Source organism: Furipterus horrens, unplaced genomic scaffold, assembly GCF_987537825.1.
Source record: "Furipterus horrens unplaced genomic scaffold, mFurHor1.1.pri manual_scaffold_4, whole genome shotgun sequence".
Taxonomy (NCBI): domain Eukaryota; kingdom Metazoa; phylum Chordata; class Mammalia; order Chiroptera; family Furipteridae; genus Furipterus; species Furipterus horrens.
In genome coordinates, this window is record NW_028327174.1 from 76,513,378 (window position 1) to 76,528,367 (window position 14,990).

At 32.8% G+C, this 14,990-nt stretch overlaps 1 protein-coding gene across 3 annotated transcripts in view; it reads left to right on the forward strand.

Annotated features, from left to right (window-relative positions):
- SYT1 (synaptotagmin 1) overlaps positions 1-14,990 on the forward strand; it is a 393,501-nt gene that overhangs the window by 223,203 nt on the left and 155,308 nt on the right. For 2 of the 3 annotated variants that reach the window (XM_090273654.1, XM_090273655.1), the window contains exons 3-5: positions 4,665-4,849; positions 10,684-10,806; positions 14,580-14,747. In XM_090273654.1, coding sequence (XP_090129780.1) covers positions 4,665-4,849; positions 10,684-10,806; positions 14,580-14,747 — 476 coding nt within the window. The remainder of the gene's footprint in view (positions 1-4,664; positions 4,850-10,683; positions 10,807-14,579; positions 14,748-14,990) is intronic. The other variant, XM_090273656.1, reaches the window with a different exon arrangement.

Consider the following 14,990-nt stretch of genomic DNA (forward strand, 5'->3'; position numbering starts at 1 on the left):
CCACCCCTCCCACCCCTTACTTCCATAATCTGTCTCCTTTTAAAAATCTGTCCATACTAGTGAGACCTGTGTGGAGCCTCAAAAAATAAATAATACTTAAATGATTGAAAAGGAGGCAGAATACCATTTCAGAAAAAAAAGAAATATACTTGAGAAAAAAACAGGGAGTAGAAATGAACAAAGAACACACTACTCAGTCAGATGAGACGGGAGGTGGGTACAGGGAACAGTGAGGAAAAAAGAGATGGACAAGAAGGGTGTGGCAAATGACAGACTTTAAAAGCTGTATACAAAATAATTAAAAATTACGTATTAGAAAGTTGTGTCTGATGACCATGAATGGGTAAAATAGAGGGAAGAGGTAATTGATGAGAAGGGAGATTAGGTAAGAGGTAATGTTAGGCCAACCCCTTCCAAGTGGAAATAAATGTAAAAGAAATATAAGACCCATCGAAGAAGAAATGGCACAATGTGACAATCAATCAAATTCAGGAATAAAAAATTTTCACATGATTTCAATGTTCAAGAGGCAGAAAATAATAAAAGCACAAGGAGAAGGCATATAGCTGGTTTGGAGAACTGGTTTGAGAAGATAAAAGTTTTGCAGAGAACATTCTACAGGCAATGGGGAATACAGTTCGAGCAAATAGAAAAGGGAATAAAATAGAATAACTGAACTAAAAGGTGAAGGCATGGGAAAGGATGTGCCCAATGATAAGTGAATGCCAAGATAAGCAAGGGACTAAGAACTTTAAATAACTCCATTTAAGACTTAAGAATGGGAAGAAGAGAGAAAAAAAGTCAGAGACTTAGAAGGAGATGCTGATAAGGGCAATAGAAACAAAAGCAGAAGAAAATTTCAAGGAAGATATAATCAGGATTTTCTCATTCCACAGAACATGTTGTTTGGGTTTCTCCAAAAGGAAACCATTGGTTATCCTTGAGAGAGTCTTTGGTATTATGCAAATGGTTGCTGAAGGGATAGGTAAGAGGACAGGTAAGAAGGAAAATCATAGAACATATAGAAATAGCCCACATTAATATTCCAATTGTATAATCATCTATATGCAGCATATATTACAACCCCCCCAGCCCTGTTTCATGCCTCTTGAGCTTCTTACTGCTGCTATAATAAATTACTATACATTTAAAGACACTTAATAACACAAATTTATTATTTTCTAGTTCTGGTAGTCAAAAGTCCAAATGGGTTTTACTGAGCTGAAATCATAAAAGGACTGATTCCTTTTTTGTAACATTGAGATATAATAAATAACATTTTGTATATTTAAGGTATATAATATGATGATTTAAAATGTGTAATTGAAATTTACTAAGACAATATATCTTAAATGTTCTCACCACGTACATACACACATGCACACACATACACCACACATAGCCGTCACCTGACACACCTTTGAACCAGCCTCTAGTAACCATTCTCCTCTTTGTTTCTTGGGTCCGCCTGGATCATCTCCCTTTCTCAAGGTTCTTAATCACATTTGCAAAATCCTTTTGTCATGTAAGGTAATATATTAACAGTTTTCAGGGAATAAAGTATGGATATTTTTGAGGTGTCATTCTGCCTACCACCAAGTGTAAGTCAAAACATCAGAAGCAGTTTTGATTTGACTTTGTCTTAATTCTTATGTATCAGTTTACTTTTGGGTTAAATAATATCTGAAATCTCACATATTATTCATTAACTAGATTAATTAATTGAAAATAAAATTAACATTTTTAACAAAGAATTTTTACACTAGTCTATTATTTTCTACTGGAAGTTTTTTAAGTTAAATGTTAAAATTCTTGTTACAAAATTCCACTTAATAATAGTTGGTGGTAGTAACAATAAGCTGATAGCTTTCTTCTGGTAGTAATACTTTGTTGAGCCTATTTTTTATTGAAGCTGTATTTTATATTATAGAAATCACTCTTGGCAGCATCTTGTGCTATTATTTGCATCACTGTTTTTTTTAAATATAAAATGTTCTATTAAAGAGGCTTCAAGGATCAATAAGGATTTTTTCCTTTGTATACATTTAGAATATATATATTTTAACCTAATAATGTAAAGGACATACTTGAATTTCTCAAACTATTCAATTCATAGTTTTCCCTCCGTATATAGTTTTTTCTGCACAAACTTGAAGGAGTGATGAAAAAAATTGCTGTGAAGGTCAGATAAAGTATGTAAAACAGTAGCATAGTTGCTGGCCCATAATAAGTAGGTCTTCAATAAAATTTTAGCCTAATCCAAAATATATTCCATGAGATTTAACCACTAATATTCAAACATATTTCTATAAGTGAATAATAATGTATATGGTGTTTCTTTTTAAACATCAAATTTTAAATATTTTGTTACTTTACCCAATAGAATTTTTTAACATAAGAATTCAATTTAAATATCTTCATTTAGTTAAAATAGTGATATTATAATTACTATTCCATCATATTTTCGTGAGTATATAACATTGTTTTTAAATTAATTCTATCTAAAGTTGCCAGTAAATGGTGAGGAAATTTTTGTTAATTTCATATACTCAATATAGCATATTCAAAGTTAAAATTAAAAGTATTCAGAAGATCATCTTAAAGGAAATCTGGAGGACAACAACGCTTTAAAAAATAAAAGCCACAAAATAAATTTTTCAGTGGTTGTAAGTTACCTTCAAGTGGCACTATTTCAGATGTCTTGCTGTAATCCTGTTTCTATTCCTTTAACTTCTTTTGATTAAATGTGTGTTTTCACTGTCTATTTATTTTTGTGAAGTTTCCTGTGTAATTTAAAGACTTTTATGTCACTCTCTGAGAGACTATCATACAAGTTCAACTAGGAGAATAATTTATAAGGTTCAAAATCAACAGTCATTATTAAAATACTGTCTCACCTGCAATGAATGCAGAGGCTCTCTTGTTCATGCTTGGGCAGGTTTTAACTAGATCAAAAGAGGTAAGAAGCCTTTAACTGAAGTACTTTGAATGATATCATTGGTTATATAAGCTTACTTTAATTTACATTTTATTAAATATAACTTTAATGAGATTAGAGAATGATAAAAAAACATCTTTGGGTGTAAGCTTATCTATAAGTTTCACAGAAATATTTATTTAGCTGAAAACACAATTTTGGAAGTTGTAATTTTATATGTCTTTAGGTTAATATCTAGTAGTCAATCATAAACTAAATAACATGCACAGTACGTATTCTACTCTATGAAGCTAAATACAGAGACAGCAAAGACAGTAGGTTTTCTTGTCTTTGAAGAAAAGTTAATATTTTTGTTATTATTTTATCAAAGTACTCCTGACTTGTCTCCTTCAGTCATTGAATCTAATAATGTTTATGTAGCTAGAAGAAAATAGAACTTTTCCTTACCATTTCCGTGCACAATATTTTTTCTGATTACAACAGGCAAATGTAATTACTTCTGATTAATCTCAATAGTTGAATAATTCCAGGCAAAGTAAACTTCTAAATACTTCCACAAGAACTAATTTTTGATAAGTATATGTATAGAGGGTGCCAAATAAGAAAATATATTGACTTTTAGTAGATGGACCACTTGTAATAAAATGTTTGAGTATACTTATTTATATATGCTTTAGTGTTTTAAACAGAGCCTGTTAATCTGAAGTTCTCATCTAGAAGTCCTCTCTTCCCCTTCTCAATCCCACTTGCATATCCACTGAACTCTTCTCAGTGTATTCTTCTCTTTCTTTTTATGTATTCATTGGTGTGCATATTATATGTCACCGCATATATTCTGAGCTCTACCCACAATACCTAGCTCCATGTCTAGACTATAAAGAGATAGCTAACATTGAGTTCTTGCTATGCTGGATGCTATTCTTCACTTTTTAGTTTATCAACTCTCTTCATCTTCAAAAGAGATGAAATGGGTACCACCGTTACCTCCAGAAACTCAGAACAGTTAAACAATCTGGCCAGAGTTACATAGCCTGTAAGTGTCCAAGCCTGTATTCAACCCTGGTTTAGAGCCACTGAGCACATAACCACTACCCTGCCTCTGGAGATCCTGAGTGGGAAAATGTCCCCAGTACTGACTTTCAGAGCACCAAGCACCTCTTCCTAACCTTCAATACAATTATGATACTACATTTGATTAATGTCTGCCCCTCCCATTGTCTCTAGTATTTAACAGATGAGTAATAACAGTTAATGTTTATTAAACTTTTAACCATATGCCAGGCACGTCATCTTATTTTAAACTTCAAAAAGACTATGAGATACCTACCAATTTACCACCACTTTGAAGATGAAGAAACGGAAGCAGAAAGAAGTTAAACAATTTGTTCAAGGTCGCACAGCTAGTAAATGGTGGAGCCAGGTTTAAACTCAAAGGTCAAACTCCAGAGCTATGCTCTGAATGAAGGAATGGATTACTGAAAATATAGCTTGGAAGAGCAGGGAAAGCAATAGGGAGGAAATGCCATTTGACATATCTGGAAGGACAAAATAAAAAATATGAACACTGAAGGCAGGAGAAGCAAGTTGAATAAAGTAATGCAGAACAGAGCACCTGGAGCATAATAGGTGCTCAATAAATAGGAGTGGGAGAGTGAATATCTTAACAGTTTTGCATATGTAAGTGTTTTACTACTAATGTTCTCTGCACATTTTTTTTTTCTTTCAGTGCCACCATGGGCCTTAATTGCCATAGCCATAGTTGCGGTCCTTTTAGTCCTGACCTGCTGCTTTTGTATCTGTAAGAAATGTTTGTTCAAAAAGAAAAACAAGAAGAAGGGGAAGGAAAAGGGAGGGAAGAATGCCATTAACATGAAAGATGTGAAAGACCTGGGGAAGACCATGAAAGATCAGGTAATGTATTTATTCCATAATTCTTCTTAGATTTTATTGAAAATTAAGACTTGGTTCATGCCAGACAAGTATAGCACTAAATAACTTCTGGACATATGTCATTGTTGTAGGGTTGCTTTGCAATCCTTTCAGTCATTATTTGATATCCCAAGGTTCAGTGGAAACACTTGGTAGGGTTTTCAAGTCTCCTAAGCATACAAACCAGAAAAGGGTATCCAAGGCCAACTCAATGGTCCAGCATATTGGAATGTACCTGAATATTCTGATTACATCTGTTAGCCAGTCCTAATTGTGTTTAGAGTTTGAGAAATATATTAAAGAATATCTGAGTGTTATCCCTCTTGGGCAGGTCACCTTTCTAGCAGTCACTGTGCTTACTCACTGTTAAATAACTGAGTCTAAAAGATGTTTATCAGAGTTGATGAAAGCTACTCATCATATATATTCATGCAGTTCAATAGTTAGTGCTCAGGAATAATGAGTTGTACAGGGAAAGGAAGAAAAGAATGAGCATGCCCTAAAGAGCAGGGTGGAATTTGAAGGCAAAATTCTTTATCCTTACATAAGAAATATTAAAACCATAATGCAGATTATAAAATCTATCTGGCTGGATTATTTTTCCAAGCCTAAGGAATCTGTTTGGATGGCCTTTATATTGTTTATTTTTGCTAAATTAACTGAATGATTTGGTTCAGAATAGTTTACTATTAATTATAATAATTAAATGCCTCTAGTTTTTTATTCATATTTATATTGTATATTTCTAAATAACATTTAATTTATATTTTAAAATATTAAAAGATTTTTCAAAGAAATAACATTTTTAATTATCAATGTCTCCCTTCACATAATTCAAAAGTTCTATTTATTTCCAAATAGCAACATATATAGGCAGTTTTCTAAATTCCTCTGATAATACTAATCACTATTAGGTAAACTCTTAAATATGTGAATCTTAGGAACAATTTAATCAACAGAGCAGTTTTAGTTCATTTGCGTGATTTCATAGGCAACCATCCACTCAGGACAATTAATCCCCTCCCCAGCTTGAGTTTTAAACATTTTTTCTCAAAGACACAGTAATGTCTATTGAAAACAATTTCACAAAGGCTCATTTTTTTCACTCGCTGAACTTCTGTTTGGTTTCGGAGCTGAAGAGGGAATGTAAGGCTAGCACTCACCCTCAGAGAGCTCTGTTCTGAGCTCAGAGTAAACAGGGTTACATTTTTCTGTAAATTCCTCATCACAGCCACAGAAGCGAATGCACAGAAATGTTCAGTCACGTGTTTAATAAAAACTGTCCTCTGGTTAATCTGTGGTACAGAAACTGAAATTTTAAATCATGCCTCGCTTTATTTTAACATTTCCATAGCAAGCAGGACTTGATACAGATTTCTTCAAACAACTTATTGGAATAAGTGTAGAAACAAATTCTAGCTGGACATGAAATGAATAATTTTTGCATGAATTTCAGCTATATATGTGAAACAATATGTGAATACTATACTATCATTTTAATAACTACATTAAAATTTAAATTACAGTATCCTATAAAAACGAAAAGCCCCAAATAATATTAAATAACTATAATGTTTCTTTCTAAGGCAAGAAATTTATATTTTTCATTGTAAGATTTATTCTGTATTATGTAAGTCCATAGTTTATAGAATAATAGTAGTGTTTATTACCCCTGTTATGACCTGGATAAATGACCAAGATCTCAAAAATAATATATACAGAGAATTGATTATGGTTAATTTTTCATTGATCACCTATTCCTTTAAATGGGAGAGGAAGAGAAAATGAGTCAAATAAAGAAATACTAAAAGTCAGTGACAGTTTATAATAATCTACTGTCACAGCATAGCATTTTGGATTTCAACCCTCAAAACTGTGTTTTTAATTATTTTAAGTAGATCAATTTATGCAGGATTTTATATGTCTTATTTTGATTTATGAATAATTAAATGTTATTTACAAGCAATTAAATTAAATGTTAAGACAAGTGAAAGTAGGTCCCATGAGTGAACAATTACATAGCAGTAGCTTATGATACTTTTTAAAACTGACAAAGTAGCTAATAATGAGTTCTATCATTTTGTGAAAAGGAAGGATGAAAAAGTAAAATGTAATTCAAAGATTTTAAGATACTATATTACATTTGATCATCAAAATTCAGATATCATTTAATTCATTCAAATTCAAAGAACCTTAACACAAAGTAAAATTATTTTTAAATATTTCTGTTTTAGACTATTTTAAACAGAATATTAACATGAACATGGGGAAGACAATGTGCCTCTCATTTAGAAACAGATGTGAGAGATATTTTAGATATTTCTTATAATATCTAGGCTCTAGGAAAATCAATAACTTTTTACTATTTCAATCCATATAAAAATTCACAGAAATTAAATTTCAGTGTTCATGGCTACACGTCTCTATGGTAACATTGTTATAACCAAGGAAGGATTTTTAAATATTCTTCAATGACAACAAAAAATTTAACTATAAGTAGTGTATTTATACAGCAAAAGATATATATTTTAAATTTTTTAATACCTTTAAACTTGAGAACACTAAAAATACAGAGGAACAATATCAACTTTAGAAAGTCATAGATCTGGAAAGGTCATTTCTCCATCGTTTTTACTAATGTGTGTAGCTACTTTAATTTTTATTTCTTCCTTCTATGTCCTCCTTATCTGTGTTGTGTCTCATGACTGTTCTGGACTGTCCCTTGCGGTAGGTTTCTTCTGCTACTTAGATGCACCTAAGTCAGTGCTCGGATACATTTAGTGGCCTGGCAGCTGGGACTCCACATCTGAGGGTGGACCATTCTGACACACATCAAGAGGCTGAACTAAATTGATTTTTTTTAAGATGAAGGGTTCTCACATTAAATATTACTAACTGATTAAATATAGTATTATTAGAAAGCTCAAGTTTTTAATTGATGGGCACAGAAAGAAAATTCAGTCCTTTGTTGCTTTTTACTGTGCCTTATCAAATCCAAACCTGAACAATTTAACCAAGAATTGAACAAGTGCTCCTTTTGATGGTTGTGAACTAAGTGCCTTTTGAATGTTGAAGCAAACCAGAAGCATGTGCACTAAATCTTTGAAATTTAAAACAAGGTCGATGTTCCCAACACAGCTTTTTCTACAGCAATTTATCAAACTCTCAGAACTGCTGGGTTTACAAGCTTTTTCCTCTGCATTTTGTTCCTTTGTGGGGGGAAGTATTGCTCTCGAGATATTATAATGGCTACTGATTTAATACGCCTGAATTTAATGTGATAGTACAGAAAATGTCTTGGTTAAACTCAGCCTTTGGGACAAGAATAGACTTAATCACTTCAGTGATGAACAGCGGCACTGAGAAATTATCAAAAATTTAGACCTATTTCATGCAGAATAATTGCAGAGATGGTCCTGCACCTTTTTATTAGGGCAAAAACCACTTAGGAAGAAGGAGATTTAATATCTCAGCTATGTCAAATTGCACTGGGCTGAAACATGATATGTAAATTGTCAGTTCTGAAAGAGTTTTGAAAAAGTATTTTAATCCATGAAATTTATTATGGTAGAGTAACGTGCAGATTTTTCAGACAGAACTATGCATTAGTTTGCTATTATTTTTTAAAAACATTAAAATGTTACAAGAAGCCAGATTATCTAAGTAACAATTTTTCTCAGCACATCTTTGACAGCATTGAAGACTTACACACAAGTAAGGTTTTGGAAGGGCAATGTGATTTCACAGCCTCAAGCCCTCTAATTAAACTCAATCATCTTCTCTTGGTATTTTACAACCATATTACCTTTAATGACACCCCCCCAAGTTAAAAGATTAATATAAACTTTTAAATAATTATGTTGTTTTCTGCCTTTGACTATCAGTAAGTCAACATTTTACTATTCAAGGAAACATTCAAGTATAATTTAAAATGTCCAAATTGAATGGTATATGGCTAAACAGATTTTTCAAAGTTTCTACACTGCTATATTAATGGTAATTTCCAATTTTCCCTACTCTTTGTAGGCTCTTGAAAATTTTCAAGCACCAAAGGGAAGCATTTCTGACTATAGCTCAACTCCATCTGATCTTCCCACCCAAATAAGTTCTATTAATATGATGCCACCAAGTCTCAGTTTTGGGGGGTCAAATTGGAGTTCCGTGGGTAGAGCCAAATTGGAAAATTTTGTCAATTGAGGGACAGAGGGTGCCATTCTGAAGCACCATTGAGGCTCTCTGTGTTCATGGATAACTATACAGAAAGGCCTTCTCTCAGCAGAGAAAAAATACCATGTAGTCTGGGAGGTGGAGGCGCTGGAAGAGGTTGGGTAGTCTGATGATTTCTGAGGCCTTTCTGAAGCTTTGTTATGCTTCTTATATTCAAGTTCTACAAGAATGCTCAGATTTAATTTGATTGCTGACAAGAGTTAAGATTCCCTTACTTTGTCAGACATACTACCTATATGTCTTAACTTGATTCCTCAGAGGTTCTACAATAACACACACAGCAATGAAAATGCCATAACCAAAAACTAGGAGAGAATATTTCCAATATATAACAACAATGGAGGGGTTACACCACGAAAATACAGAGCCTCTACAACACAACAGAAAAGTTAGCAATGGCTATATACCAGCATTCTCCAAAAGAAAATTAAAATAAAAGTGGCTATTATAAAGATTTAAAATTTTTGTCTACCTCCCCAGTGGTTAAGGATATGTTGCACTATCACTTTTAATTTTAAATAATAACTATGCATTTATCTCTGTTTTTAATTCTTTAAGGCAATAAGAATGCCCATCTCCAGAAGCAAAACTTTTTAATTTTTATACTCTTTATAACCTTTGGTTATTTAGCAAAATTTTGTCACTTATTGGGGAAATATATTCTATATTTTTATATTTTTTTAAAGAGGAGCATTTGAATGTACTTTATAAAATAATGAGCTTTCTAGTATTTTCATTTATATTATACTTGTTTTATGTTATAAAAAATATTCAAATGATAAAAACTGAGCTTTGTGAGTTCAAACCCATGATTTTTGTTCATTAACACAAAATAAATTTTTATACCAATTTCAGTTTGACAAAACTGCGAATATAACTCCTTTTATCTTTTAATTAAAATGGGCCCATAAATCAATTTAATTCAGCCTAGCTTTCTGTGGAGCTGTTATGAAAATTTAATGGTAAACTTAAACTGGAAATGGAGTAGATTTTTCTCTAAACATGCATTTGCTGGTAGCATGTTTTTTCTCTTTTTCCATAACCATTATAAATGTATATGTGAAACATAAGAAATTAAATTTTTCTAAGAATTGCTTACTCAACTGTTTTTTCATAGGAAACAAGGCAAGAAAAGACCACACATTTCATATGAACTACTCTGCTGCATGTTAACAATGGTGTTTTACATGATGGTTAGCTTAAATCGCTTTAACCTACATGAATGTGGACACTGGCCTGGTTAATAGCATGTTTATCATACCTCTGAAATCAGCAGTTTTAGCAGAGTCAAATATAATATGAAGTTGACATCTTCTTTGCAACAATTTTACATTTTTGCTTGCAATATTCTTAGGGGCTTCTTCCATTGCTTCCATGTTGCTTGCTGATTGAGGGAAAAATTCCGTGCACAAATGGAATTTTAAAAAATATGTAAGCAGCAAATGTGAATGTGTGTCAGACAAGCTGAGATTTCCAGCATCTTAGTGCTTGCTTCTGACAGCTTGGAAGTATAACCACAGGCCCAGTTTAATTTGGATCTTGATGCAAATTCACTTGAATTCACATATGATCTGTTTCCCTAATCATAGGCTCTTAAGGATGATGATGCTGAAACTGGATTGACTGATGGGGAAGAAAAAGAAGAGCCCAAAGAAGAGGAGAAACTGGGAAAACTTCAATATTCACTGGATTATGACTTCCAGAATAACCAGGTCTGAGGGGAAAAATGTTTTATAATTCCATTACGTTTTCTGAAATTACCTAGTTGAAATTGAAGCATGATACTTCTTAAAACATTTTGTTGGCTACAAGGGAAAAATGCAATTATCAAAGCTATTGATGAAATAATTTCTAAGTACAGGCAGTCTTCTACTTGCTAATTTAACTCCTGGCAATTGGAATTCACAGTATTCAACCATTACATCTAACTTATAGCATTTACAATAGGCAGGCAGAATACAACTTAACTTGAAGCAGTCAGACTGCTTCTGAGAGCTCCCAACCACAGTCTGGTCCCCATGGGTCCCTCAGCCTAATCTAGAATAATCTTCCTTGCACTCCATAAATTTAGAGGGGTCTTTGAGTTATGCCATCATTCAAGCCAAAGTTTTGAAGTTAATGTAACTGTTAAGGAATCAAAGATGGAAAATTGTAGTTTATGATTTCAAAGGTAGGAATGCCTTATAGAAGATCCTGATAACTAGGTCAAGTTCCTGATGCTAATGAAATAGCAGCTCTAGAAGAGAATACCAGAAACTTGATTTCTGGTGCCTATGACTGCTGCCCAAAAAAGTGACAAAAAAACTAAAGGAGGTAACAAAACAGGCATTTCTGCTTCATTTTCTCAAAGAACCATGAAGTGCCACCTAGATTAACAATACATAATATTAACTGCCCTTTATTGACTGCCTTTATAAAGATAACACAAGATAGCTGTTAGAAATCTCTCCGTATTAAAAGACCTTCAAGATTCTATGACATTGATAAATATACTCCTTTACCTTCTGAATTGTTAAAGAAATTAAAAAGCTAGACAAGAATCAGTGGAACTGGTTGAATTAAGAGATTTGACTCTTAAAAATCCTGAGGCTATGGCCTTTCTCCAAAGAGGGAAGTTGTAAAACTCTCCAGTTTGTTTTCACTTCACTCATCATTTTGGGTGCAGAAGAACTGATAAATGTGAAATAAATACAATTACTAATGCAGCATGTGTTCATTATTTCCAGTTTGATAAGGAATGAAAAACACAAATCAAACTCCAAGATTCAGCTTTGACAACTAACATTCCAAGTCAGCAATGCTGTGAGAGCTCTAAAACACTTACACAGATTCTGGGCTTTGTTTAGAAATTGACAGTTCAGATAATGGATTCACTTTCTGAAATTTCCAGAGGAATTCTCATGAAGAATGTGTTGATATGTTCTGTCATATTAAAAATAATTTTTTTGATCACCTTTATTACAGTCCTAGCTAGTTATTTCATAATACACTTTAGAAAGCTGTGTATGGGTTACAGATACAGGTTTATAGGTATAGACTTATACAAATGTAGAGGGATACCTTTTATAGTTGATTAAATGGGACATTTGAGGTCATTTCTGTGACTAATCCCAAAATTTGATCATCAGGATTTGGTTGAAAGCAAAACTTTTTTTTTATATATCCTAGGGAAGGTCAAGGTCAACTTATATTACCTTAACATAGACCATGTTTTCCAGACATTTGACCTGCCTTTTATATCTATCCAATATTTTTCTACTAATTTATTTTACTTTTATATTTTCCAGTAGAAATATGGTGGTATCTCATCCTGGTTAGTCATAATTTTGCAATTTCTAAGATGGTTTTGAGTCTTATAAATATCATTTTATAAGACAGTATTTTTAAGAAAATAATAGCACTAATTTTTTTCACTCAAATATATAAGTGTATTTACTGTTCCCTTTCTAGTACACATCAAATTTAAAAAGACATTTCATTCTGAGGATCTAGAAGATTCTACCTGATGAAATATAATATTATGCACTGATTTTCCAAATGTTCTCAACTAATCTGATTTAGAAAATGATTCCTTTGAGTCATGGAAGATCAAGTGTGAGGAACTTTTCAGATAAGGCTATAATCAAACACACACATTTGTTACCAAAACTAAAAGACAACCCTAAAGTACTCTGAGCTGCTTTCATGGTGGAAATGTGATACTTACCTCTCAAACAAAAATCAAAGGGGGCTTGGAAGAAGGAATTCTGCCCCTTAGCAACAAAATATCCAAAAATCTTTAAAATATAGATGATCTGGTTTTAGAGAGTTTAGGTGTATTTCTAGAGCTTTCCCTCCCCAAAAGAAAAAATTTTTACAAACTGAGGAAAAAGTAAAATCTTGCTTATTCGCTTGCAATCTAAAGGCAGATACTGAAAAACAGTGCAGCAAACCAAGGGACAAACTGTTGGACTTACTAAAAATGTCTTTATTATCTGATGCCCATTTTAGCTATTCTTTGATAATCTCTCTGTGTTTTGTATACCTACAATCCAGCATTTTCATTGCTACTGTTGTATGATAGCACAAAGATATTGAAGCATTAAAATGAAAACATACTCATGTGGGGTATTAATCCAGGTTAAAAATTGAGACAACTAACCAAACTGTACTTATGAATATGGTGGGTCAGTTTTATAGAAAACAGCTGTGACTTTTTTTTTTTTTTTTTTTTTTTTTTGTGGAGAGGGCAGTGAGTTACTTTTCCACTATGTTGGCTAAAACATCCCAAACTCAATTTTTCAGGACCTAATGTAGAAAGCTCTGGTGTGACTGCATTGACTGAATAGTATATACCTTGAATGACAATAAGAGAGTCTACTTTTGTTTCTCATATGGATCCGGAGCAGCCTGTTGATGCAGTTGTCTGGTGGCAGAGCCTCTAGAATAGTCCACTCCTAGCTTTTGTTTTCTTTGCAAAAATATTAAGTTGACTGGAAATTTTATACAAAAGCTATCCCATATCACTGGCTATTTATTCATAATTGAATATGAAAATGAAACAATTTACAATTTTTTTTAAAAATCCTATATTACTCTCAGTTTTAAGAATTGTATAAGCTAACGGAAGTGCAAACATGAGTTAACTCCTTATCGGTTAACAACATTTGGGCTTGAAAACATGAGTTCCTTTGTGACCAGTCAACAATGTGTTAAAAGTGCCAGCCCATGCTCTCACTCCTAGCAAAACATAGCAATATGTCACTAAGAAAACAGACTTGAAAAATGCATATATTTCTGCTGTATTGGGGAAAAAAATAGAAACTTGGTCATGCTTAACAGTAAAAACCTACCTCTAATATTCCCTGCCTTTATATGAAGCAGAAATTATATTTCTTTGATTTCATGTCTTAAATTCAAACACAGAATTTAACATGTAATAATCATTTTACTGACAATTAAAACAAAAGAAGTCAGCACACAAGTAAAAGTCAAATATGATAAACACTTGAAGGTCTTATTATCTCAAAATGGTACCTAATTTCTAAAAAATCTCTATTTAGTTGGTCCAAGGCTTTGGTTCAGAATACAAATTTCCTACTCTATAATTATACACTTGTGATTGTTCGACAATTTATTTCCACTTACAAATCATGCCCTAGCAAGGAAAATAATGCGCAAGGGCTTTTAGCAACTGGAAACTTATTTGATTGCAGCTCTTTTGCAAATATGAATTCCATAGTTAACTGTAATCACCAACCTTTTGAAAGCCTCTTTTGTGCTTAAAATCAGGCTTTCTAGAGACTGCATCTGTCATAATTGGGTTTCTGAAGTCTATAGAGCTTACTTCGTTTGCCTTCTGTGTTCAGATTCACAGGAGGAAAATAGTGTTTATTAAAAGCTAAGAGGAAGAGGGAGAAATCACAATATGCAGCAATGTGAACAAATAAATCTTTTCCAAAATGTCCACCAATGTTTGTGTTTCCTGTGCTGTTGTTTATTTCAGCTGCTGGTAGGGATCATCCAGGCTGCCGAGCTGCCTGCCTTAGACATGGGGGGCACGTCTGATCCCTATGTGAAAGTGTTTCTGCTGCCAGATAAGAAGAAGAAATTTGAGACAAAAGTCCACCGAAAGACCCTTAATCCTGTCTTCAATGAGCAATTTACTTTCAAGGTATTGTTTTTTACTTATTAATAATTTTTCCTCTGTTGTTTCAGATAAAAGACTGATCTCATCCTGACACATACATAAATGCCACATGACTGCTTGTTCAGAGATGAAAGTGATTTTATTCAGATATTAAAAATTCATATTTTCTGTCCAGTGAGGATTTTACATTGCATTTAGATTTAGCCAAAGTTTGTATTCAGCTTGTCCATTTCAGAATAGAATACAGACTGGAATAAGACTAAGATG